A 27,032-nucleotide genomic window follows, 5' to 3' on the forward strand; every position below is an offset into this window, starting at 1 on the left:
GGAATTGCTCCACATTAACGAATGTGCGGGTGGGGGAGCCTGGAAAAGCTGTTCCTTATGGAAAAACACGCAGGTTACGGGGAGACAGTAAGTAGCTTTGTTCATTCAAAAGAATGCCACGCCCAACTGTGAGCCGGCGTGGCCACCCCAGTATGAAAAAGCCCCATCTGCCTTCTCCTGGGGGAGGGGCTGGGGGGGCCTCTGGAGCCCCTCGGGGTCTGGGTTTGCACATTGGGGGTCTGGAGCTGACGCTGGCCTGGGACAGCGGGGAGAGCCTGGAGTTCCCAGCCTGGGCCGGGACGGGCGGGGCGACGGCAGGACCGGACCAGCGTGCAGGCTGCAGCTGGTGACTCGACTGCACGTGGCTGATCGACCCCTGGTTTTGTAAAAATAGCTTGAGCCCAACTATAAAAAGCAGTTGATCTCATATTGAAATGGAAACTTCCGACTTCTCTGGAAACATCTTGAGATCTGCTAACCGGCCTTCCTGCGAGGCCCAGCCATGCCCTCCCTTAGCCACAGTCCCCACCTCCCCCTCTCCTCACCCATCCCTGACGCGGAGCTCTGGTTGCCACTTAGCTTCAAGCTTGCACCAGATTCTGTTTTTAGTGGAGCAGGGAGCTCTCTCGGTAACCACGGCAGTCGCTGAAAAGCAAGGCCGCCCGAGCGCGGTCCGCGGCTCCTCACAGCCGGCTGGTGGCCCTCGGGGCAGCTGCGGGCTTCCTGGGGGACATGTGTTGAGAACTCGGGTCTAGTATCTGATGCTTGGCCTTGGCTGCGATGCCGACACGCCCTCTCCAGCTTCCCGCTCACAGGGGTCCTGTGGTTGGGGTCACACACACACACTCGCTTCTTGGGTGTGAGGCCTGGTTTTAGCCCTTACCAGCTGGGAGGTCGCAAAACCTCTCTGTGCCCCAGTTTCCTCCTTTGTAAAGTTGGCGTGATAGTGTATGTACCTTTCAGGGGTTTTGTGAGGATTACCTGATAGAGTTCATGCAAACTGTGTAGACCTGTGCCTGCAGCAGAGCAAACAAGACCGAGAAAATGTCAGGGGGTGACAGGGGCTGTGACGACGACAGACCAGGGTGACGGGAAACTCCACCTTCAGGACTTGTTGTGGGGGGGGCGGGGGGGACATGTGAGCTGAGAGAGGAGTGAGAAGGAACCCGCTGGGAACTGAGTGGAAGGAACAGTGTGTTGGGCAGAAGGAACAGGCAGTGTGGAGGCTCAGAGGCGAGAACGAGCTACGCTTTCTCAAGGACCAGAAGGGAGGAGGCCAGAGTGGCTGGGGCAGAGCAACGAGGACCCAGGCTGAGGCTGAGAGGTAGCCGGGGCCCCGGGCCACCGGAGGGTGTTGCATTTGATGGGCTGAGAGGCTGTGGGAGGGTTTTCAGGAAGACTGATGGACAAGGGAGCAAAGGAACTGACCCAGCCGATACCCAGCCGATACCACCTGCTCTTTTCCGTCGGGACCAGGCCCCAGACAGGGACGTGAACGTCAGCACTGGAGGTCCTGGGGGCACCCAGACACGGGTGGGGGGAGGCCCGAGACCCCCAAAATCTCTCCACAACTACCCCAGGCAGGGCCCGGAGGAGAGCTGGGTCTGATGGACAGACCTAACCAGGTAATGGGGCAGATGCCCCAGGAAGAGGTCAGAGGTCAGGGGTCAGAGGTAGTACACTTTATTGACTGGGTTCTCCCAACATCTTGCAACCTCCCTGCAAAGCCAGGCCCTGGACTTTGCCACCGTCCCATCCACTGGTCAGGGGAGAGAACGGGCGTCCCAAACACCAAAGGCCTGGGAGCAGCAGAGTGGCAGGTGGGGGCAGGTGGGGGCGGCCGGCGGTGGGGAGCAGGGGAGGGGCTAAAAGCTGGGTGCTGGGCTGGGGTCACCCCGAGGCTTCGCCAGGCCTGGCCAGCCCCCCACTCCCCCAGTTAAGGTTCGTAGTGGTTCACAGTGAGACTGGCTCGGGCTGGGCAGGCGGTGGGGGCGGCGGACATCCTCCCACCCGCCCTGGGCCTGACTCACGAAGCTGGGAAGAGGGAGAGAGGGGCAAAGGGAAGAGGCCTAGTTCCCCCCTGACCTCCCCCAGGCTGTTGGGAAAGGTCATTCATTCCTGGCTCAGAAGTTTCTAGAACGTCTCAGTGACCTTGCCCGCCATTACTCCCAATGAGAAAATATTTTTGAAATCTGGGAGTTGGCCAGGGACCATCCAACCAAGCAGTAAAAATCCCTGGGGAGATCCTGGTGTGAACAGGTGACGCTGCCTTCGCCTCAGAGATCAGGTGGGGAGACCGCGGCGCCCCCACTGCCCAGACCGGAGGGAGTGGCTCGCGGCCTGGGGCTGGCGGCAGCCGGAACCGCGGGAACCAGGACAAGATGCAGGAAGCAGTGACACGGGGCGTGGCAGGCCACCCGCCAGGGCCGTGGGCCTGGGCTCAGGGGCTGCCCTCCGTGGGCACATCCGCCAAGTGGGCACGGGGCCTCTGCCCCGAGGGACAGGCAGGGCGGACGGTCAGGCCTTGTGGCCGCCGCTGCCCGGCTCGCTGTGGCCGGCCGTGCAGTCCAGGGCGGACTCGAGCCCCAGCATCTGCCGCTGCACCAGCTTGGCGTAGAGGCCGCCCTGGGCCAGCAGCTGCTGGTGGGTGCCCTGCTGCACCACGCGGCCCTTGTCCAGCACCACGATGAGGTGCGCCCGCTCCACCGTGCTCAGCCGGTGCGCGATGATGAGCACTGTGTGCTTCTGCAGGTTGCCGTGGATGGCGCGCTGGATCTGGGGAGACAGGAGGCCGGCTGGCCACCCACCGCCCGCCTCATCCCTCCTCCTCCCCGGCCCCGACCGCCCCACCGCCTGGATCCCAGCTCTCCCACCTCCTCGCGAGCTGGGTTCATCTGAAAAGCCAGGACTTGCGCAAGACCCTGCTTCTGGGCTCTTGTCCCTGGGGACAGGCTCAGCGCCCAGCAGCAGGGGGAGCCCTGTGAGTGACAGGTGGGCCCCACCTGGCCTTCCTGCTCTGTCCTCCGACCTCAGCCTTGGTGGGTGGTCTCCCCATCTGCCCCAGAGCCCATGCCAATGAAACGAAACCATCACCCTCCTCAACCTCCCTGGGGGCCCAAATCCAACTCAGAGCGAGTCCTGTGGACGCTGTCTCCCCAGTTACCTCGCTCTGCTCCGTCCCTCCACCTCCCCCGCATCCCGCCCCCTGTTCCATTCCCCACACTGGTTAACGTGTCCAATCAGTTCTTGTTGAACTCTGGCTCCACGCCCTCCACTGGCTTCTTGTCCCACTTCGGATAAAACCCAAACTCTGTGTCTATGATGGCAGACACACAACATTCTCCATTTGTCAAACCCACAGAATGTGCAACACAACGGTGATCTCCAGTTTAAGCCACGGACCCTAGTTAGTAAGAATGCATTAATATTGGCTTGCTAATTGTACAATGTGCCACAATAATATGGGAATTCTCTGAATTTTCTGCTCCATTTTCTTGAGACCTAAAACTGCTCTAAAATTTCAAATCTATTAATTTTTTAAGATATGTTTTTTAAAAAATTGATAGCAGAGAGAGGAAGGGAGGGAGAGAAAGAAATATCAATGATGAGAGAGAATCATTGATCGGCTGCCTCCCTCACGCCCCCCAGTAGGGACCAAGCCCACAACACGGGCGTGTGCCCTTGATCAGAATTGAGCCCGGGACCCTTCAGTCCACAGACCGACGCTCTATCCACTGCGCCAAACCGGCGAGGGTGACACACTGGCCTTTGGACTCGGCTGTGAACCTGCTCCGGCCTTTGCACCTGCTGCCCCTCTTCCTGGGATGCTCTCACCCCAGAACTCCCCTGGCTCCCTCCTTCCCTTTCGGGTCCCGGCTCAAGTGGTAGCTGAGGACCCCGGTTCTGGCTGTGGGCACGGCAGACTGGGGCACGTCTGTTCCATCCGAAGCTGCACTCTCAGAGCCTTCACTATGAAGGGCTGTGCTCGCACACGTCCTCTGAGCCTCTGAGAAGCGTCTGTGAGGCCCCTAACCTCGGGGGCGTCCTTCTCAAGGACCGCAGGCCACGCTCTGGCAGCGCAATCATCAGTGTGGCCAGGGCCTCGGTCCCTGTCTCCGAGGGAGGACAGAATCCCAATTTCAGCAGCTGCCCCGCTGGCCCCGCTGGCCTGGTCGCATCCACACGGACCAACCCTTTGTGGTTTCCCCTGGAGGCCGGCTCTTCCCTGCGGACAGGAGTCGCTGAATGAACTCTGTGTCTCCTGCCTTAACTACTGCCCGGCAGTTTCGCTTCGACAATGGTGACCCCTCCCGATCTCTGGGTCACATGCCTGCTTCATTGTCTACGGAGCATAGGCCCCAGGTTGCACTCATGCTTGGGTCCTTGTTTAGTATCTGTCTCGCCCCCAGGAATGGAAACACCGTGGGGGCAGAGTGTGCGTCTGGCCGGTCAGTCCGCCACTGTACCCCCAGTGCCTGGATCGGGGCCTGGCGCCTGGGAGGACACAGTAAATACCGGACTAGCTCCCGCCGGTGTGGCTCAGTGGATAGAGCGTCGGCCCGTGGACTGAAGGGTCCCAGGCTCAATCCTGGTCAAGGGCACGTACTCCCGCTGCAGACTCGATCCCCGGCCATGGTTGGGGCGCATGGAGAAGGCAACCAATGGATGTGTTTCTCTCACATCAACGTTCCTCTCTCTCTGTCTCTCCTCCTTTCCAGTCTCTCTAAAAATCAATGGAAAAACATCCTCAGGTGAGGATTAAAAAAATAAATAAATACTGGCCTAACAAATTAACCGACCCACGGGGAGACGAGGGTCAAGTACATGGGGGCTCTCAAAACCGAAACGGCCCTGGCTGGTGTGGCCCAGGTGGCTGGGCGTTGTGCCCGCGTGGACAGGTCGCCGGTTTGATCTGGGTCGGAGCACACGCCTGAGCTGTGGACTCCATCCCTGGAGGGGGCGTGCAGGAGGCAGCCGACCGGTTTCCCTCTCACATCAATGTTTCGCTCTCTCTCCTTCTCCATTCCTCTCTCTCTGAAAAGAAATATAAACATTAAAAACAAAAAACGAAATGCCCCAGTCTATGAAGCTGATGGTCTGGGGGAGCCCCCGGGGCACCCCCAAGCCCTTCCCAGCATCGCCCGCACCCCCTCCACCCACCCGAACTCCCAACTCACCAGGAACTCGCTCTCCGCGTCCAGAGCGCTGGTGGCTTCGTCCAGGATGAGCACGGGTGGGTTCCGCACCAGAGCCCGGGCCATGGCCACCCGCTGCTTCTGGCCTCCCGACAGCTGGGCGCCCTTCTCCCCCGTCTCTGTGTGGCAAACACGTTTTTTAAAAAAGAAAGTGGTGCCCTAACCGGTTTGGCTCAGTGGATAGAGCGTCAGCCTGCGGACTAAAGGGTCCCAGGTTCGATTCCCGTCAAGGGCATGTACCTTGGTTGCAGGCACAACCTCAGTAGGGGGCGTGCAGGAGGCAACTGATCGATGTTTCTCTCTCATCGATGTTTCTAACTCTCTCTCTCCCTTCCTCTCTGTAAAAAATCAATAAAATATATTTTTTAAAAAAGTGGTTGCACTTATGTGATATGAATCTCACCTGCAATAATAAAAACAGCTGGCAGAGGCCCTGGGTAGCTCAGGGGTCACCCCCGGGGGAGCCCCGCCCAGTGGAGGTACCTGGGTAGCTCAGGGGTCACCCCCGGGGGAGCCCCGCCCAGTGGAGGTACCTGGGTAGCTCAGGGGTCACCCCAGGGGAGCCCCGCCCAGTGGAGGTACCTGGGTAGCTCAGGGGTCACCCCCGGGGGAGCCCCGCCCAGTGGAGGTACCTGGGTAGCTCAGGGGTCACCCCAGGGGAGCCCCGCCCAGTGGAGGTACCTGGGTAGTTCAGGGGTCACACCCAGGGGAGCCCCGCCCAGTGGAGGTACCTGTATTGTAGCCGTCCTGGAGCTCCATGATGAAGCCGTGGGCGTTCGCCTTCTGTGCAGCCTCCACCACCATCTCGAAGGGCACCGTGGGCAGGCCGTAGGAGATGTTCTCCGTGATAGAGCGGGCAAACAGCACCGGCTCCTGGCTCACCAGGGAGATCTGCGGAGGAGGAGGAGGAGGAGGAGGAGGAGGAGGAGGAGGAGGAGGAGGAGGAGGAGGAGGAGGGGGAGGAGGAGAAGGAGGGGGGAGGAGGAGGAGGAGGAGGGAGGCGACCTGAGAAGCCGGGACTGTGCAGCCAGCTGTCACCAGGAGCCTCTCCAGCCCCGGCCGGCCGGCTGGCTGACGCCAGGGGTCTCGGGTCTGAAATCTGATCGGCCTGCGCAGCTCTGCACTGAGCTGCCTCTCTTCCTTCCCAACCATGGAGTCTGCACAACCCTGGGCCTCCCCGGACCCACAGACTGGGGCCCGTGGAGCTTGCCGCTCGGGGCTAAGCCAAGCTCCCTGACCTCCGGCAGAGCTCGAGGTCTGCCTGCCCTGCCCTGGGAAAAGGAGCGAAAGAAGGCAGAGAGCAGCTCCGAGTGAGGCTGCTCCTGCCGGGAGGTAGGGAGGTGCAGCACGCCCAGCCGCAGACCTCCCTCCTGCCTCATGGTCCTCGTTTAGGAATTTGGTCCACAAAAACCATAGTATGGCCCGGCCGGCATGGCTCGGTGGTTGAGCATCAACCTGTGACTCCCGGTCAAGGGCACAGGCCTGGGTTGTGGGCTCGATCCCCAGTGTGGGGCGTGCGGGAGGCAGCAGATCAATGATTCTCTCTCATCATTGATGTTTCTCTCTCTCTCTCCCTCTCCCTCTCCCTTCCTCTCTGAAATCAATAAAAAAAATATTTTAAAAATGATAGTATGGACTCAGGATAGCATTGCAACATTGTAAATAGCAAAATTTAAAAAATTTAAAAATTTAGTTGTCCGTAAATTGGGGATTAGATACTTACCGTGTACCCATAAAATCAAATCGTCATACCCACACACAGCAGTCTATTTTCCTTTAAAAAAACGACACATGGGCCTTTGCACATTGACACATTCGTATACAGATAGGCAACAGGCAGGAAGGGACACTGACTAAGCTGCTAGCACTGGCTATGCCCACGGGTGGAATGGGGAAGGTGAGGTGGAAGGGACGCCCATGACTGAATTACAAAAGTTCCCCAGTAATTGGGCCTGTGGTTAGAATGTTGTACTTTATTGTTTTGGATTTATAAGAATTAAAATGTTAAATTTAGCCCTGACCGGTTTGGCTCAGTGGATAAAGTGTCGGCCTGCGGACTGAAGGGTCCCAGGTTCGATTCTGGCCAAGGGCATGTACCTGGGTTGCGGGCACATCCCCAGTAGGAGATGTGCAGGAGGCGGCTGATGGATGTTTCTCTCTCATCGATGTTTCTAACTCTCTATCTCTCTCCCTTCCTTTCTGTAAAAAATCAATAAAATTTATTGTTTAAAAAATGTTAAATTTAAAGGAAAGAAAACGTATTCACAAAAGAGGAAATCCAAGTGGTGAATACCCTGATGTCATTAGAAAAATGCAAAAGACCGCCATGAGCCCCCTCCACCCACCCACCAAAGGGCTACAGTTGAGGATGGACCAGGATGTCCCGTGTCTGAGTGTAGCCGCCCCTGCAAACCTGAGCAGCGCTGCCCAGGGACCCTTCCAGAACGCCGGGGGGCAGCAGCTGGTGGCCACACGCCTGAGACCACTTCTCAGCCCCCCACCCCACGTTCTGTACACACGGGTGGGCAGATTCCACCACCTCTGGCCTCTGCCACCTCCCAGGACCTCTGTGCCCACCGCAGGCCCTCCCGTGACCTAGTGTATGTCGGTGATGCGAATGGTGCGTCCTGAACAGCTGGTGTTTCTCGTGCAGGGCGTGCCTGCTCCCTGTCAGCACAGCGTCAGGTACGGAGGGGTCACCATAGCCTCCGTTAAGGACTGGAGGCGAGGTCAGCGGGGACCCCGGGACCCTCGTCACTGCTGGTGGGTGTGAAGGGGCACGACCAGCCCAGTGGCAGGAACGAGGGGCGGCACGCCTGCGTGCACCAGGACACGACACCGCTGTCCACGTCAGTGCAGCTGGTATCAGCCAAACCAGGAAATAACCCCAATATCCTCTAGAGGCAGAACAAAGAAGTCGATTGTGACATGTTTACCGTGGATTATCACCCAGCCACGAAAACGAGTGAGCTACAACCAGATCCTCAACCGGATGACTCCCAATAGCGTCCAGGGAAGAAGCAAGACACACATGAATGCACGCGCTGTGATCCCGGCTCCTCTCTCTCTCAGCTCCAAGGGCCCTTCTGCTGCCGCCATAACTTGTTTCCTGAGCCCACGCCGCCCAGCTGGCTCACTTTTCCTACCTGGGTGGCTGTCGTCTTCTTTTTAAAAAAATAAATACGTTTTTATTGATTTTTAGAGAGGAAAGGAGCAGGATAGAGAGATAGGAACATTAATGAAACTTCAATATAGATCAGCTGCCTTTTGCACACACACCCACCCCGACACACACACGGGGGCTCGAGCCCATAACCTGGACATGAGCCCTGACTGGGAATCAAACCCTGACCTCCTGGTTCATAGGTCGACGCTCAACCACTGCGCCACGCTGGCCAGGGCCTCTGTGATTTTCTAAAGAAACTTTCGCTCGTGTTTGAAAAAAAGAAAGACAATTATGATCCTAACGGTGGTGAGATGTTGCCCCAAGGGGGCCTCCGGGGGGCAGGGTGTTCTGTTCGTGACCTGGACAGTGTTACGTTGGTGATTTGTCCCTGAACTGCACCAATCGCCTCTCTGCTCACGAGAAAGCGGCTGGGACACAGAGAGGGCGGAGTGGGCAGCAAGGCCCACCACCTACCACGCGGTGCAGGAACTTGTGGTCATAGGCGCTGATGGGCTTGCCGTCCAGCAGCACGCGGCCCCCCTCCAGGGGGTAGAAGTTCTCCAGGATGTGGACGCAGGAGCTCTTCCCGCTGCCCGAGGGCCCCACGAGCGCAGTCACCTTTCCTGGGGTCAGGCTGAAGGAGACGTCCTGCAAGGAACACGCAGACGCGGTGTGGGCCCCTGGCTCAGGTGCTCGTACCCCTTTGCCATGGTTGGGCACCGCTGGCTCCCAGGATGCTCTCCTTCCTAGGACCTGGCCGCACTTTCATAGCTGTCTCCTCTGCCTGGAATGTTCTTTCTGCAGAGAGCAACCTGGATTGGCTCCTGCGTCTTGTTCAGGTTGCAGCTCAAATGTCACCTCCTCTGAGAAGCCCTCCTTGACTGCTATGTTACCTCGCATGACTCCTATCACACCACCCTTCTGCGAATGCTCAGTCCTTCCTGGCTAGAGCCCAAACTGCACGGGCGCAGGGCCTCTGCCTCCCGTACTCCTGGCTGCGCTGCCAAGGCCGGAGGCCTGGTGTGGGGGAGGCCTGAGAGACGGGGTGCGGGAAAGGATGCCTGGGGCAGGCCTGTGCCCCCCTCTCACCTGCAGGACTTTGGTGTGGGGCCGAGTGCGGTAGGTGAAGGTCACGTTCTCAAAGTCCACGCGGCCCTCCACGTGGTCAGGGGCCAAGTTCCCATCGTGCACCATGGTTGGCTGCCGGTCAATGAACTCGAAGACCTTCTCGGCGGCCCCCACTCCTTGCATCAGGCCGCTATAGACAGAGCCCACGGACTGCGGGGCGAGGAGACATGTCCTGTCCCACTGACCCTGCTCCGGGGACACCCCCACCCCACCCATGGTGCCAGGAGATGAAGGGGGGCGAGAGGAGAGCGAGGACGCAGCACCCATTCTGGAGGGGCTGCGGGAGGCCCCGCCTGTTAGTTCATGACAAGGACCAATGGGGTCAGGAGTGACAAATACTGGTACGCGAGGGGCCAGGTTTACAGCTAAACCTCAGCGCGGCCTGCAGAGTGGGTGTGACCACCCCCAGATGAGGAAAGGGAAGCAGAGCAGTTAAAGGAACCAAACCGGCCAGAATGTGGCGGACAGGGAACGGAACCTTCCTCCTTCAGGGGCCACAGCGTCGGAAAAATTTCAAGTAAAATAAGGGGTGTGTGTGTCTTAATTTATACTATACATCTCCGTGGGCGAAATATACATGTGAGTATTAATGGCACAGTTTGTGGGGTGCTGTGGGTATGCTACCCTTATCTCCTTTGTGCTGAGGAGGAAGCTGAGGCACAGAGACCTCAAGGAACTTCCCCTAGGTCACACAGCCCTCTCGTCCCCCTGCACCCCCGGCCCCAAGCCGGCCCCTCACCTCCATACAGTCTCCCAGGACAAACTCGTAGATGATGAAGGAGATGAGGTTGCCGCTGGTCATCTGCCCGGAGATGACGAGGTGGCCCCCGTAGTAGAGGATGCTGACCTGGACCACCAGCAGCGTGAGCTGGGGCGGGGGGGGGGGGGGGGCGCATTGGTCACGGGAGGCTTGGCTCACAACTTCCCACGGCCCCATCCCCCGCCCCGGGCTGCAGGGGGAGATGAGGGGTGCCAGCCCCAGGCTGCAGGGGGAGGTGAGGGGTGCCGTGGGCCTTGCACTCCCGCCCCACACTGAACCCCACCAGCAGCGCCCTCCCACAGGCTGGCGCCCGCCTGTCACTGACGCCCTCCCCACCCTCCTCCCCTGTGGAGTTTTCCCTGCAAAGATCCCCAGCTGGGGCTGGCCGCGGGCCCTGCAGAGAACAGGGCTGTCTTTGTGAGTTCCTGGCACACACACCGGACCCCAAACCCTCGGCTCGGCCAAGCGGGAGCCGTCAGTCCTCGTCCTCACGGGGAAGAGCATGGATCTGAGAGGTTGAGTCCACCGGCCAGGGTCACACAGCCAGCCAGGCCGCGCAGGGCAGTGAGGTCTGTGTTTCCTCACACGTCCCCCCGCCCCCCGCTCCCCCCACAGGTTCCACAAAGAAGGAGCTGAGTCCCAGCACCCTTGCCCCCCCCCGCCCCCCGCCCAGCGCCTGGGGCAGTTTCTGGGGGAGAAGTGGAGACAGCAGCCCTGACCACCCATTCAAGCCCCAGGGGCACCCTGCTGGTGGACAGACCTCGGGGAGGCTTGGCTGAGCTGAGTTTCAGGCCCTTCCCTTCCTGGCTGGGCACTTCTGAGGGGTGGCCTGCCCTGGGGGGGACCCCGACGGTCCCTGTCCCCTGGGTCCCCTGTAGACACCAGCTCCTCCTTGCCCTGAACACCAGGCCCTCATCTTCCCTAGCCCAGCCGTTTCCCGATGAGCCCGCCGTCCAGATGTGGCCGCAGACAGGACAGGGTCCACGTGCCCCCAGCGCCCAGGGGGCTGTGACCTCCATCCCGGGGAGTGAGCCAGGCCCTCCACCGGCCTGTCTAGTGGTGGCCTCGGTCCTGCCAGAAAGGGGCTTAGGCTGGGCCCCGGCTGGCCTTGGGGTGACTCCGGCCTTGGCAGGGAGCTCCCCCAGCTGAGAAGAGAGCTCGGCCCAGGACCCCACGCGCAGGGGCAGAAGATCCCTGTGGGGACACTCACCCGGAGACTGCGTTCCTTCCTAGAAAGCGTCCCCGTGCACAGGCAGCAAGCAGGGACGGCCTGCCCCCTCGCAGGGACCCAGCTAATGTCCCGAGCAAGGGGCCCCCACCTTCGCGTCCGCCCCGTGGTCAGACTTTCCCCGGGGCCAGGGGCACGTACCCCGCTGCCCCAGACGTAGTATGTGTAGGCGGCCGCCTCCTTCCTGTTCAGCTTGTACACCTGCTGCAGCTTCTGCGAGTACACCTCCGCCTCCTGCTCCTCGTTGGCGAAGCTCCGGACGGTCTTCATGGCACTGATGGTCTCCTCGGCCGTGTTGCTGGCTCTGGCCAGGGCGTTCTGGACCTCCTTGGAGAGCCTCTGTGGACAGGGAGCGGGGGAGGAGACCCCACGGGCAGTGTCACTCCCGACCTGCGCCCCAGGCCTCTGGGCTTCTCTGCCCTTCCTTGGCGCGAGTGAGCGCTCTGCAGGGAGACCCGGGGCAGAAGGGTGAGACCGAGTTCCCTCTCCCCCTCTCCTTCCAGCCTGATGGGATGGATGGACCTACAGAACAGACTGCAGCCGGCCAGCGGGCTCAGTGGCTGAGCATCAAACCATGAACCATGAACCAGGAGGTCAAGGTCAGGGCGCATATCCGGGTTGCGGGTTCGATCCCCAGTTGGGGGCTGTTCCTATATTTCTATCTCTCTCTCCCTCTCCCTTCCTCTCTGAAATCAATACAAACACATATTGTTTTAAATATGGGAGGCGCCACTTACATCATCAACACACATTGAATCATGTGAGAGCCGGAGGGTCTGCACGGCGGCTCCGGAACTGCCAGCCAAGCTCCAGGTGGCGGCAGAGGGCACGGGCTGGAACGTCTGCCCAGGTCATGTGCGGAGGGGACAGATGGCCAAGACGCGGGCCCAGGTGCGCGACCCCCAGGCTGCTGCCCGCGGGGTTCTGGAAGGGGACCCTGGGCAGGGCTGCTCGGGCTTTGCCAGAGTCACCGCGCTGGGCTTCTCCACCCAGCCCCACCCGGGAGGCCAGCTGGACCCCTGTCGCCTGACCTCTGCGTCATGCCCAGCGGTCGGAACCCTGCAGTGTGTCAGCACCGGCCGGGCTGTGCCCCAGTCACGACTGGCTGTGGGCGGGGTGTGTGGCTTGTGGCGGTGACTCGGAGGCTATATTCAGCACATTCAGGTGCGGGGAGAAGGCCACAGACAAAGAGCGTCCTTGAGGCTGCAGGGACTGAACCTGGGCGAGGCCTGAGGTGTGCACAGGGGCAGCGGCTGGCGTGGCGGGGTGTGGGGGGTGTGGGGGGGTGTGGGGTGTTCCCGGCCCTGTCCTAGGGGCTGGGACAGGCAGGGAGGCAGGGAGGGCGGGGTGGGGCGCGTAGGAAGCCAGTGAGTGCATTTACTTTTTCTACTCAGCGAGGGAAACGGGGAGGCCCGTGACCCAGAGCCGCGGGCGCGAGGGCCCTCCTGGGGCACGTGGGTTCCGGGGAACGGATTCATGGTGGACCTGGCCTCAGGTCACAGACGCCAGAGGTTCCTGCGAGCTGATCCGGGCCTGGGGCAGGGCCCTCTGCTGCTGTCTGAACCCAGCCTGGGTCCCCGGAGGGCTTAGGGCACCCACCAACGTGGGAAGCAGAGGAGGGGGAGCCAGGGGCCTGGCCCCCAAGCCCACCCTCCTGGCAGAGGCAGTGGCACGGGCCGGCGGGAAGGGACAGCAGCCTGCCCGTACCTGCATCGTGGGCGAGGGCCTCCCTCATGGGAACCAAGCCACCCCCACAGCACAGAGGCTCCACAGAGAGCTCGACCTTTGCACTCAGAGCGAAAGCCAGAGTCCTCGAAGAGGCCCCTCGTAGGGCCCAGCCCCTCCCTGCCCCCGTTTCCCTCCTTCTCCCTCCCTCAAGCCCCAGCTCCGGGGGCTCCTCCTCGGAGGCATGCTCCTACCCCAGGGCCTTTGCACGGGCCCTGCCCTCAGATGGCCGACTCTTTCTCTTGTTAATATATATTTTTATTGATTTCTAAGAGTAAAGGAGAGGGAGAGAGAGACAGAAGCATCAATGATGAGAGAGAATCACTGATCCGCTGCCTCCTGCACGCCCCACACTGGGGATGGAGCCCCCAACCCGGGCATGCGCCCCGACCGGGAATCGAACTGTGACCTCCCGGTTCACAGGTCGACGCTCAACCACGGAGCCATGCGGCCGGGCGAGATGGCTGACTCTTGACTCAAAAGTCACCTACTCAGAAAGATCTAGTTAAAGCTGCAGCTGCCCGCAACCTCTCTCGCCTCACCTCGCTGTTCACCGTCTTTCACCACATTACGTGTTAGTATGATTGCTGTCACTTACCCTCCGCGTCTCCCACTAGAGCAGTGGTTCTCAACCTTGGCTGCACATTAGAATCACCTGGGAATCTTTTTAAAATCCTGATTTCTGGGCCTCATCCTCCGGAAATTCTGTTTCTTTGTTACTAATGTTGTGGCCCCACCCCATCACAAAGAAACAGAATTTCCGGGGGATGAGGCCCAGAAATCAGGATTTTTAAAAAGATTCCCAGGTGATTCTAATGTGCAGCCAAGGTTGAGAACCACTGCACTAGACCAGTGGTCGGCAAACTCATTAGTCCACAGAGCCAAATGTCAACAGTATGACGACTGAAATTTCTTTTGAGAGCCACATTTTTTTAAACTTAAACTGTATAGGTAGGTACATTGTGATTAACTTAATTAGGGTACCCCTAAGGCTTAGGAAGAGCCACGCTCAAGGGGCCAAAGAGCCGCATGTGGCTCTCGAGCCGCCGTTTGCCGACCACTGCCCTAGACTGTAAGCTCCCTGAGTGGGGGGCCTTATCTGCTCATCGATGCGTCTTGGTGCCTGGGACATCGTGGGTGCTCATGGCGTACGTATTGGCTGACGAGTCCTTCGCTAGCCCCAGGGACCCGGGAGCCCCCTGAGGGCGGCTCCGGAGCCCCGCCCGCCGCCTACCTTGTAGTACTTGCCGTAGACGTCGGACACCGTCATGATGATGGGGAAGCCCATGAAGGTGACCAGGGAGAGCTGCCAGGAGAGGCTGAACATGAGGACCACCACGCCCGTGATCTTGACCGCGTTCCGCAGGAACACGTTGATGTTCTGCGAGACCAGGTCGCTGACCATGGTGGTGTCCGACGTGAGGCGGGAGATGAGGTCGCCTGCAACACAGGCAGCTCAGCACCCGCTGCGGCCATGGGGCCACCGTGGGCCGGGGGGGGGGGGGGTGGGCAGGCACGAGGACACTGAGGGGCGGCGCCGGGGAGTTGGGGGACGGGCGGGAAGATGAGTCGGTGCCCCCTCGAGGGCTGCTCTGAGCCCAGCCCTTGCCACCAGCATTTTGTGCCGTCAGACCCATAGCACGGAGGAGGGACTGAGACTCAGGGGGGAGGACGCCTGCTCAGCGCCACACACATTGCCCGTCACTGAGCTGGAGCCAAACCCGTGCCTCTCCCCGTCCCTGGAGAGGGGGTGCCTCCCCGCTTCCCTCACACGGAGAAATAACAAGCCGGGCTGCGGAGGAAGGAGCTGGGGCCTCCTACCAGCTGCTGGGCTACGGGCTTCCCACCCCCACGGGGTGGCTACTCCTGCTGTTCCCGTTTTAGAGATGGAAACACAGAGGCCCAGGGGTGTTATTGAGCGAGCGGTGGAACCCGGTCTTGGACGTGGGCCGGAGACGGTCATCTCGGCCGGATGCTGCACTGCTCTGCCCTGTACCCCCCCACCCCACCTCACTCACCCAGAGGATCTGGGCCCTTTAGGCCACAGGCGTGGGTGGTCCTGGCCCCTGCGGTGCCCACAGGGCAGTGGGAAGCAGGGCCTTGGCTGCTGCAGGGACCTCGGGTGGCCTGGCCGGGACCCTACAGCGGCCGCAGCTCACACCAAAGCCTCAGCCAGCAGCCCAGCTCCCCAGGGCCTGAGCCTGCCTCCTGGGACGAGTCCACCCAGAACTGGGCGGCAGAAAAGCCAGCATCGCTGAGACCACAAGCCTGCCTGACTGTTTTCTCAGCGGGAGGCGAGCCCACCCGGCTGAGCCAGCCCAGGTCCCCGAGGCCCAGCGAGGCGAGCCCACCTGTGCGGTTCTCGTCAAAGAAGCTCGTCTCCTGAGACACCAGCGAGCGGAAGAGGCAGTTCCGGAGGCGAATGTTCAGTCTGGCAAATATGAGGGTAAAAATGCCACCCCGAATACCTGCGGCAAATGAGCTAATTGCAGATAAGAGATGTTATACATGGCACGGCGTCCTTCCGGCAACCGACGAACCGCCCGCCGCCCCCCCGCGGCTGGCAGGCCCGGGCCCACCCCTGACCCAACCCTGACCCACTCCCAGGGCTCCGTCCCCCACTGGAGCCCCCAAGGTGAGAGCGAAGGGGGGGCTGTGTTTACTGGGGGCCAGGACCCAACTTCGCCAGCCGGACCCCTCAAGGGCACACAAGGCTGGCCCTGGAAAACCAGACAGGGGAGCCCTGGAGGAGGGTGTGGCTCAACCAAGTGGACATGGGTGCTGAGCTAGTTCAGTTGTTGGTTCCTATGGGGACCAGCTGAGGGACAGGCCCACCAGCGGCATTTCTGGGGCCCCTCTGGCTCATCCCCTCGCCCCCTCCCCCAGGAGCTGCCCGACCTCTGCCCCTGCTGTGGCCTGGGGGCGGGCGTGGCGGGAGGGCTACCTGCCAAGGGCCAGCAGGCACATGACCACGACGGCCGTGCTGAACTGCTCCATGCTCTTCTGGATGACGATGCCGTCGATGGCGCGGCCGGTGTAGTAGGGCAGGAACGTCTCTCCTGCGGGAGACGGGGCGCAGGGGGCGTCTGCAGCGGGGAGCCCGCACCCTTCCTCCCGAGCCCCCCACAAACTCTCCTCTCCCCATGGCGGGGGCTGGAGGGGCCGCACATGCCGAATGCCCCCACTTTTCAGAGAAGAGCCACAGGAGGCACGCGGACTTGGATTTGAACCGAGTGTGTGGGAATTAATCACAGCTACCAGGCACCCGCCATGGAGTCACGGGGCCACGGAGCCAGGGACCACGGAGCCACGGGGCCACGGGGCCACAGGGCCACAGAGCCCAGGCAGCATTGCAGACTCTGAGGTTGGCCGTTGTCACCCCACCTTACAGCTGAGGAAAGTGACGCTGAGGAGCTGAGATGGCGCTCGCTCAGGCTCAGGGACGGCAAAGCTCACTGCTTTCCTGCTGGCGGGGGGTTCGAGTGTGCATTCTAGAGCCTCAGCGATGCTGGTATCCTGGCTGGGAACTGCCCCGCCCCTCCTGGGGGGCACTTTAGTTTGCCGATTATGTCCTACCCGTTTGTCCCGTATCCTCACAACAACCCTGGGCAGATGTGGGGAGAGGGGATGTACAGGGGGGAGTGGGAGACTCAGAGGGGCTGCGTAACTTGCCAGAAGTCACATGGCAATTAAGAGAAGGGGCCAGGACACACATCCAAACCAGCTCCCAATCTGGGGGGATGTCTTTCCTTGTCCCTTCCCTCCCCCAAATCCGGGTGCCCACTCGCATTCTACGGGAATGATGGGCAGGGAGTGGAAGGTGGTCAGACCAGGCTGGGTCCCCTGTCTTCAAGGCCGGTCTTTCCCGAGGCCACAGCCTGGCTCGGGGCTGGGCATACAGCCGGCGCTCAATAAAGGTCAGTGAATGAATCCTGGGCAGCTCTACAGGACTGGCTCGGGCGGGACAGGGAGGCCTTCTGTGGGGTTCTGGCGCCCTCTGCTGGTGGGGGGACGGGGACCATAGGTGGCAGCTGCCACGGGGTCTCCAGCCACAGCTGTGGAGTCTGCCTCAGCTTACCCCCGGGGAGAAGAGGCATCACGAGCTCCAGCTGCACTGACCGCAGCCAGCACCAGTGAAGTCCAGTGATCACACGTGTTCACGGAGCCCTTACGGGTGCAGGCGCCGTGCTAAGCACACCCCCTTGTCCATCTGCACAAGAGCCACACGGAGCTCTCCAGCCGGCAAACCCGCGGCCCCGCCTCCAGAACATCTCCAGAACCCGACCACTCTTACTGCCCCTCCTGCCCCCCCGCGTCCACGCTGCCGGCCTTGCCTGGGCCACCCCAGCAGCAGCTCCTGGCTCCCCCTGCTCCGCCCTCGCGCCCATCAGCCCCTCCACCCGTGGACAGCGGGAGCCGGTGAAGCCGAAATAAAACCTTGTCGTCTCTCAGCTCAAAACAGTCCGACGGTTCCCATGGCATCCAGGGTAACAAAGTCCTCACAGGGGCCACGGCGCCCTGACCTGATCTCATCTTCCACTCTCCCCCCCCGCCCCCCCACTCCCTGCTCCAGCTACACCGGTCTCTTGGACCTTCCTGCTCAAGACCCTTGTACAGGCTGCTCCTGCCTGGAGCACTGTCACCCCACATATCTGCTCCCTCATCTCTTTCAAGTCCCAATAGTCCTACAGGTGTGGTCTTCTTCTTCTTCCCATTTTACAGATGAGGAAACTGAGGCTCAGCGAGGCTAAGTCACTTGTCCAAGTTTATGCAGTTGGGTTGCCATGAAATTCATCTTCAAGAATCTCAATTTAGCCCTGGTTGGTTTGGTTCAGTGGATAGAGAGTCGGCCTGTGGACTGAAGGGTCCCGGGTTTGATTCTGGTCAAGGGCACATGCCCGGGTTGCGGGCTCGATCCCCAGTGGGGGACGTGCAGGAGGCAGCCGATCAATGATTCTCTCTCATCACTGATGTTTCTATCTCTCTCTCCCTCTCCCTTCCTCTCTGAAATCAACAAAAATATAAATTTTTAAAGAGAATCTCAATTTAATAGGAGATACTCAAACGAACCTTTTCCCCAATGGGCAGTGTTTCTTTTAGAATATGAGGCATCAGAAAAAGCTGGGCCCTCCTGGGTGCTTGTTGATTGAATTAATAATAATTGAGTTAATAATGATCACAGCACCTAACTTCTATGAGCACCCACTTTTCCCAGGCACCATGCTTCATCTGCCTGAATTCTCTCAATAACTCGGTGAACCCCCATTTCCGGATGAGGCGCCGAAGCTTGGCCAGGTCACACAAGCTTGCCTGAAGTTAGCAGGGGCGTCGGGGGCCGGATCAAGTGCGAGCCTTCCCCTCGACCCAGTCCTGCAGGTGCCCACACCTGCTCAGCTGTACCAGGACATCGGTGACCCCGAGGACACGCCAGCTGACAACAGGGCCCCGACAGGTGCGGGAAATGGGGTCCCGGGGCGGCCTCTGCCCACACGGGCAGGATGGTCACTTGTCCATTCACTCAGTGAGCCTAGCCTGCCTCTGGGCCGGGCATCGGGGCGTCGGGGTGAGTCAGGCCCGGTGCCAGCCCCCGAGCGGCCCAGAGTCTTGAGGAGAGGCAGCAGGCGGACTCCTGACTCTCGCGCCACCGATGCTGTCACTAAGGCGCAAAGGGCTTCTCAGAGGAGGGGACAGCTGGGCCTCGAAGCGTGAAGGAGAAACTATCTGGATACACGAAAAAGGTCATCCCAGCCGTAACCGGTTTGGCTCAGTGGATGGAGCGTGGGCCTGCGGACTGAAGGGTCCCGGGTTCGATTCCGGTCGGGGGGCATGTGCCTGGGTTGCGGGCACATCCCCAGTGGGAGTGTGCGGGAGGCAGCTGATCGATGTTTATCTCTCATCGATGTTTCTAACTCTCTATCCCTCTCCCTGCCTCTCTGTAAAAAATCAATAAAATATATTTAAAAAAAAAAAAAAAAAAAGGCCATCCCACCCGGCCGGCTGGGCTCAGTGGTGGCGCGTTGACCTAGGAACCAGGAAGTCACGGTTCAGTTCCCCGTCAAGGGCACGTGCCTGGGTTGTGGGCTTGATCCCCAGTTGTGGGGAGTGCAAGAGGCAGCTGATCAACGATCCTCTCTCATCACTGATGTTTCTATCTCTCTCTGAAATCAATAAAAATATATTTTAAAGAAAAAAGGGTGGTCCCCATACTCACAGGTGTTAATATTTACTGGGAGCTTTCCCTGTGCAGGAGCTGTCCGAGGTGTCTCAATCTATTAACTCGCTGACCCTCACACGCCCCAGTGTGACGGGTACTGTTATCCCATTTTACAGATGACAAGTCTGAGACAGAGAGGTTAAGTAACTTGCCTAAATCACACAGCGGTTAAGGGGCCGGGACTGAGAGGACGGAGGGTGGACAATACGAGGGAGGGGCTGCAGGGCCATGCCACCTCTGGGGTTTGCCTGTCCTCTCTGAGGATACTCTGGCTTGTGGCCACTCCCAGACTCTGCCCCTGTGAGTTGAACGGGTAATGACTCATCACAGCCAACATTCCTGAGCACTTACCATGCCATCCTGGGTTCTGAACTTGACCTCTTCCTGTTTTTATTCCAGCTTTACAACTTCGTGAAACAGGGACACTAACAATCCCTCCTCCGAACAAGAAGAAGGAAGCGGCTCTGACGTGTTCGATAACTTGCCCATAATCACAAGGCCAGGGAAGGAGCAAGACTGGGTAGCTCAGCTGGTTAGAGCCTCATCCCAATACACCACGGCTGTGGGTTCAATCCCCGGTCAGGGTCCATACACGAATCAACCAATGAATGATAAATAAGTGAAACAAGACATCAATGCTTCTCTCTCCCTCTCTCCCTCTCTCTCTCTCTCTCTCTCTCTCTCTCTCTCTCCCCCCTTCCTTTCTCTCTCTCAAATAAATAAATAAATAAATAAAAATAAAACTGGGCTTGTACCCAGGCCTTGCTGGAGTGTGGCTTTCGAGCTGTTTGGACCAACAGTAGCAAATACATTTTACATCACACGGGCACACATAACTGAAACAAAAGTTCCACGAAACAATACTTAATCTCACCGCAGATAACATACTCGAATGGCCCTTTTCTATTCTGCTTCGTGACAAAAAATGCTTGGACTCAGAGCTCCCACTTCCAGGAATTTATCCTATTAATACCCACATTTATAGGAAATGTGCATGAATAGGGCTACTTATTGCAAGAGAAAAAGACTCAAAACCACCCAAGAGTCCAACCACAGGAGACGGAACTAAATAATGATGGTGTGACCACACAGTGGACTGTTATGCAGCCAAATAAAAGACCGAGATAGTGATCGGAAAATTCCAGAATATATTGCTCAGTGAAAAAAGCAAGACACAAAACGTTGTAAGGGGTGGAGCGAGTAACGTGTTGGTGTTCTCATCTGTCTGTAGCTGCACGAGGAGACACTGGGAGCATATACGGGGAATGAATCTACTAGTGAAGTGGTTTCCTGCCCACTTGGAAGATTCCGGAACCTTTTCCTCTAGTTAGCTCTGGGGCGCAGGGTAGTCAGAGGCAGCATTAGGAATGAAACCCTGTGGTTCCCTTTTCATGTCAGTTCGGTGTTTGAACCATGTAAGTAAATGCTCAAATTTGAGAGGAAAGAGGCGGCGTCACAGGCCTAGAAAGCCCCTTTCCTGGGCGCCCGCCAGGCCCGAGGGTGCGCACTTACCCAGAGCCGCGACGATGAGGAAGAAGGAGGCCGCCAGGAGGAAGGCCAGGTCGGGCTTGGCGTAGGACAGCAGCTTCTGCAGCGTGGCCCCCGACGCCTGCTCCGACGCCGGCTGGTCCTCCGCGGGGAGGCCCTCGGCCTCGGCCTCGGCGCCCGCCCCCGGCTCCAGGGCCTTGGCGCTCGGCCGCACCGTGGACAGCAGCCGCCAGAGCAGGAAGGAGGCTGCGAGCGAGACGTAGGTCCACGCGAAGAGGGCCCAGAACCACGGGTCCCGCACCGGCTTGCGGACCTCGGAGAAGAGCAGCAGCTTCGCCATGGTGTAGATGCCCACCAGGAGGCACACCAGGGCGATGACCACCCGGGAGGCCCGCAGCCGCCGGGGCCCCAGGGCGCTGTTCTTGGCCACGCCGATGGTGGCGCCCAGCAGCAGGCAGCTGCGGTACAGGCAGGCCGCCCAGAGGTCCAGCACCGAGTCGAAGACGTTGAAGTGGCGGATGTCCTCCAGCAGGCTGCGGTCCAGGTGGCTGAAGACGTAGATGGCCGTGGTCATGCCGACGTCCGTGGTCATGAAGGCCAGGGTCACCACCACCGCCTTCCACAGCTGCATCCTGCTGGCTGGCTGGCTGGCGGGGGGGCCGGCACCGGGGGAGGGGAGCAGGCCCTAGCTCAGGGGGTGCAAAGCCATTGTCTGGGGGGTGAGGCCAGACCTGTTGGGGCAAAAGGGCGAGGGGTGAGGGTTTGCTACCTCCTGGCCGTGTGACCTTGAGCAAGTCACTCGGCCTCTCTGAGCCTCAGTTTCCTCATCTGTAAAATGACAATGACAAGAGAAGGGGCGTTGCGAAGATTCCGTTCACCCAAGGACTCGTTACTGACGCACCCTGTGGGCCAGACTCTGTTCTTCGTGTTGGGGATTTAACAAATAAACAAAAATAACAAAGACCCCTGCTCTTGTAGCGATGACACATTCATGCTAGAAACGGAGTAAGTAGATGATTTAGTTAGGGATAGGACTGGGGGGTGGGGAGGAAGTGGGGTAGAGGATGGAGGGCCATGGGGCTGAGGGGTGCCAGGGAGGACTGAGCTGTGAAGGTCATACTTGAGCAAGATTGAAAGAAGTGAGAGAGTCCACCATGTGGATATCTGGGAAAAGCATTTTGGGCGGGCGGAACAGACAGGGTCGGAGGCCTGAGGTCGGACTGTGCGGATGTGCTTGAGGGAGGCGAGGAGGCCCCACGAGGTCAGAGAGGTGAGGGGCCAGGGGTCTGGAGGACTTTGCAGGTGAAGCTGAGATAAGCAAAGAGTACAGTAAATGGCTGCTGTTCGACTACAACTATTACTGCTGTTAATTTCTCTGAACCCGTTTCCTCATTTGTAAAACATTAGCATGAACATCTGGGCACAGTGCCTGGAACGTGATAACCGCTGCTGGTGGTTATCACCGTATACAGTGGGTGCTTAATAAGTGTTTGTTCACGTCTCTCCTCCCCAAATAAACTTTTATCTTCTTAGACCAAGAGGGGGTGGCTGTAGGCCCTAGAGCAACCCAGGGACTTTGACATCTGCCCGGAAGTTTCCAGAATCTTGGCCCTCGCCCCCAGCCCTAGGATCTTTTGGTTTTCTAGAGCTTGATGTCTGCTTTGTCTAGAGCACCTCCAACAGTGAGCCCTACCGGACTCAGCCAGACCCTGGGAGACCCCGGAGCTGCAGGGACCCTGTGGGACGGGGGCCTGGTGGCGTGAGTGTGGGTGTGGGGCTGGGCTGGGGAGTGCCTCTGAATGCTGCCTCTTGACTTGGGTCTGTCCCTCTTTTGGGTTTTATTATCCCATCTGCAAAATGGGGTAATTAAGGGGTGGGGCACGTAGCAACGGGGGGGGGGGGGGCGGGCAGAGCGACAGAAACACCAGCCCGGTGTTTCCACATCCCCACTTACAGTTGGGTAAACTGAGGCACGGAACGGCAAAAGCACATGCCCCGTATCGCTCTGCCGACAGAGGCCCGAGCCAGGACCTGAGCCTGTGCGTGAGGATCCCGGCGGCTGACTGGACTCCTGTGCCGCCCGCCGGGCACACAGCCGGTGCTCAGTCACCGCGAGCGCGGGTGTGGAGCCCGGCCCCCTGTGTCACCCTGCGCTTTACACGTGTCCCCTTATTTAATCCTCCCAACGGCTGACGTCACCCCCGTGAGCAGGTGGAGAAACTGAGGCCCAGGAAAGCTACTAACTTGCCGGAGTTCACACAGCTGGGGGGCAGCAGAGCTGGGATTTGAACCCAGACCTGCCTGGCTCCCTACGTGGGCTCCAAACCGCTAAGCTAGAACGCTCGTCGAAACGGCAAGTGCTTGCAGGGAGTGTTCCTCCAAGGAGAAGAGAGTCTACGTGAGCGGGGGGTTCTGCCAAGCGGAGCCGGTGACAATAATGGCAACCACAATGACGGCAACAGTAACGGTAACGACGGGTGGCACTCGCCGACGTGAGCGTGTGCCTGGCCCTGTTCTAAGTGAAGCACGCGCATTCATGCTCACGAGAAGCCTCAGAGGTCGGTCCTATTATCCCCGTTTTATGGAAAACTGAGACACAGAGAGGTTAAGCGACCTGCCTCAGGTCACACAGCTAAGAAGTGGCAGAGCTGGATGCGAACCCAGGCTGTAGCCGTCCAAAGTCTGTGCCCTCAACTCCAAAGTCCTAATCCTTCAAAACACCCTCTCCCAGTGACGCTCAGGAGGGGTCTGGGATGCAGAGGGGACCCAGGGGCGTGCTGGTCCCCAAGCCTGGGCCCTGCCTACACACCAGTACACCAGCCAGACCCAAGTCTGTCCCGGGGACAGCTGCCCCTCCCAAGGAAGCCAGGGCAGAGCGGGACCAAAGGTGTGGGGGCAGGGGAGACACCCCCTGCCAAGCCCTTGCTCCGCCCCCAGCCCTAGCCGGGCTGCTAGTTCAGCTCCTGCCTGCTGCAATGCAGAGGCCCCGGAGCCGGTGAGTGGGTGAGCGTGAGTCGAGTCGGAGCCCAGGGAGGGGTGCTGTTGGCCTGGTGCGGCGGCGGCGGAGGCCTCCTGGCCAAGCCATTGCTGGCCGCCCGGGCCCTGCAGCCGCGTTGCTGCTGCTCCCCTCCTGGCGGCACAGGGAGTCCCTCAGCCCCCAGAAAGATTCTGGGGTTCAGAAGTGGGACCGGAGGAGATCTGCCGGAGACGAGCCCGTGGGCTTGCTAGCTCTTCCTGGTGCCCCCCCCGCCCCGCCCCCTCAGTCACAGAGGAACTTCCTTCCTGACACCTCTCTCCCTCGGGTAATGTCAACCCCATTGGACAGCCGCTGGGGAGGCCCGGTTGTTGACACTGAAACAAACAACATTTTGCATTCCAGCATCACACACTATCTGAACGTGTTTGACAGAGGCAGAGACTGAGGTCCAGACAGGGAGGCAGCGAGGCTTGTCTAGGGTCACCCAGCAAGCAGGAGGCAGAGCAGCGACAGCACCGTGGTCCCCGGTTCCCAAGTGCCCGGTCCTCCTAGTCCCGGCCCAGATGGGGCCGGATCCAAGTCGGGCCGGGTTACAGCCCTCGTTCGGGACAGGTTGCTCTGCTATTTTTCAAGTTACCGAGCAGCAGGGTGGAGGGGACCAGACCACCAGCCGTGAGGTGACTGTGAGGAGGGGCGAATGAGGGGCACAGGACCGCCTGGAGGCATGTCCCTCCTCCCGCTGCCTGAGCTGGAGGACTCGGCCAGGGGAGGCTGGAGGGCAAATCGTGCATGTGGCCCGAGGGACAAGCACACGGCAGTGGCCAGAGGCCAGAACAGACACCGCCCAGGGCCTGACCTGGCCCAGGAAGACGGGGGCAACTGGCCTCGACCCCAAATACTGGATTAGCCAGGGACCCTGCCCCACGGGGGTTCTGCTGGTCAAAGGCTTTTCTTCCCAGAAGAAATGGAGGTCAGGGCACCTCCAGCTGTCAGCACAGCACAAAAGGGAAGTCTGGAACAGCCGGCCAGGAGATAATTAATAATAATAATAATAATTACACTCACAACAGCTGCCCTTTATGGGCGCTACTAAGTGCTGAGTGCCTGGCACCTTGCATCTCAGTTAATCCTCACCACCGCCCCAGGGCGGGCGGGCGGGCGGCCGCCAGTCCTCACAGTTATCACCCCCATTTCACAGATGGGCACAGAGGCCTGCGGAAGTGAAGTGACAGGCAGAGAGCAGGCAAAGGCAGGACTGAAACTCAACACTTCCCTCCGGGGGGGGGGGGGGGGGGTCTTGCCCAGAGACCAAAAGAACAGGATCCTGAAGGACCTGGTGGCCCAAGGCCAGGTTCATCCCTAACCTGGTGAACTTCTCACCCCAGTGGCCACGCATCACCCAGTGCTGGGAAGGGGACCCTGGCTGAGCGAGGCCAGGTCTGTGGGATGGGGTCACCGTGGGGTCTCCGGACGCATGGCCCGGACGGACGGACGGAGCTGGGTCCACCATCCTGGTTCCATCCTGGCTCCCAGCATCGCTGAGCCCCCACCTCCATGCTCCCCCGGCGCTCTCGTGAGGCACACGGAGCTGCCGTGGCCCTCCTACAACCCTCCTCTTGCCACCTGGCATTGGTCCCACCTTAAGAGGGGGATGGATGCCAGCCTATCTCCAGGGGGTGGGGCAGTGGGCAGAGGGCAGGGAATCCTGTCAGACCAGCTTAAAGATCGGGCCTGGGAGGGGGCACCCTGTTCTAACAGAGGCCCAGGAAGAAGGTGGGGGGGGGGAACTACAGGCCTAACTGCCAGGGTGAATGCATGAGGCCATCAGCCAGCTGGGGAGACGGAGGGAAGGGGTTTGCTAAGGTGGGCAGACTCAGGAGACCCCAGGCACTTAGGATGTGTGGGCAGCCCCGCAGTGGGGGGCAGGGAGCCCTCAGAAGACAGGTCAGCCCCATCCTGCGGGGGGAGGACAGACATCCCAGGATCCTTCCCAAAGGCATTCCCACCATTTTCCAAGAGGCGGCGGCGCCCGAGGGGTTAAAAAAAATGCAACATTTACCCTGCGGGGCGTGGAAGGGATGCTGCAGGCGTGGGGGGCTTGGACCGGCGGCCGCGGGCGCGGGGCACCGGGGCGGGGGCCAGGAAGACTCTCAGGAGGCTCCCGCCTTCAACGGAGATGCCTACCCCACCCCCGGGGAAGGGGGACCCAGGCGCCCCCCAGCCTGCGCCCCGCTTGGTAGCTCGGCCTGGAAAGGACCCAGGCCGGGGGTCCCGGGCGCCGCGCCCTTACCTGTTACCTTAACTGGCGCCAGGTAAGCCGTGAGGAGGGGGCGCAGCGGGCTCGGATCGTCGGGGGCGCCTCCGCGCCGCGCATTGGAGACTGCACCCCGTGCAGCGCTGGCTCCGCTCCTCCCGCCTCCCGCCCCGGGTGCGCGGCAGCAAGGTCGGAGCCCAGCGGGGCGGGCCCCGGGCCGGCTGACAGGTGGGGCGGGGCCTCCGGCGGGGCGGGGCCAAGGGGGAGGGGCCACAGCTGGCCGCCCGCCCACCTGCGGCGGGCCCCGCCCCATCCGCGCAGCCCGGCCCTCCTCACGGGGAAAGGGCCTCATCTGCTCTTGAACCGGCCTTTTTCTCTGGAGGGTGGGGTTATGGTCTCCATTCATTCAACAAACACACGTCCAGCACCTACTATGTGCCTTGCACCATCCTGAGCCTTTGAGATACAACAGTGAAGAAACAAGGTCCCTGCCCTTCTGGAGCTAGACCTTCTAGTGCGGGACTCCGCGATACATGTAATGAATAAGCCAATTATGTGTTGGAAGGGGAGACACTTTATGGAGAAAAATAGGGCAGAGCCCGGCCTGCGTGGCTCAGTGCTTAAGCCTCAATCTATGAACCGGGTGGTCACGGTTCGGAGGGCACATGATGGGGGTTGTGGGCTCGATCCCCAGTACGGAGCATGCAGGAGGCAGCCGGTCACTGATTCTATGTCATCATTGATATAGATAAATATATCCCCTTCCTTTCTGAAATAAATAAAAATATTTTTTAAAAAAATTAAAAAGAAAAGAAAAATAGGGCAGAGTAGCAAGGGATTGGGAGAGGGGAGGCAGCACTAATGTACTGAGTGAGTGCTGGGAGCTTGGAACCCAGC

General features: G+C 60.0%; 1 protein-coding gene across 8 annotated transcripts; it reads right to left on the reverse strand.

Moving 5' to 3' along the window:
* Positions 1-1,667: 1,667 nt before the first annotated feature.
* ABCB9 (ATP binding cassette subfamily B member 9) lies at positions 1,668-26,327 on the reverse strand. 8 transcript variants are annotated; one of them, XM_059676803.1, is made up of 12 exons: positions 26,172-26,327; positions 20,929-21,635; positions 16,147-16,261; positions 15,554-15,633; positions 14,437-14,642; positions 11,619-11,816; positions 10,229-10,357; positions 9,451-9,639; positions 8,836-9,009; positions 5,927-6,086; positions 5,178-5,314; positions 1,668-2,775 (listed from the first exon to the last, which is right to left on the reverse strand). In XM_059676803.1, exons 2-12 carry the CDS (start codon positions 21,533-21,535, stop codon positions 2,518-2,520), a joined length of 2,253 nt encoding a protein of 750 aa, XP_059532786.1. In that variant the 5' UTR covers positions 21,536-21,635; positions 26,172-26,327; the 3' UTR covers positions 1,668-2,517. The 8 variants fall into 8 exon arrangements, with proteins under 8 accessions (XP_059532786.1, XP_059532782.1, XP_059532783.1 ...); XM_059676799.1 differs by having other exon boundaries at positions 15,554-15,684; XM_059676800.1 differs by having other exon boundaries at positions 15,554-15,684; positions 20,929-21,732; positions 26,172-26,318.
* Between the last annotated feature and the right edge of the window lie 705 nt (positions 26,328-27,032).

Source organism: Myotis daubentonii, chromosome 19 (assembly GCF_963259705.1).
Source record: "Myotis daubentonii chromosome 19, mMyoDau2.1, whole genome shotgun sequence".
Classification (NCBI taxonomy): Eukaryota; Metazoa; Chordata; class Mammalia; order Chiroptera; family Vespertilionidae; genus Myotis; species Myotis daubentonii.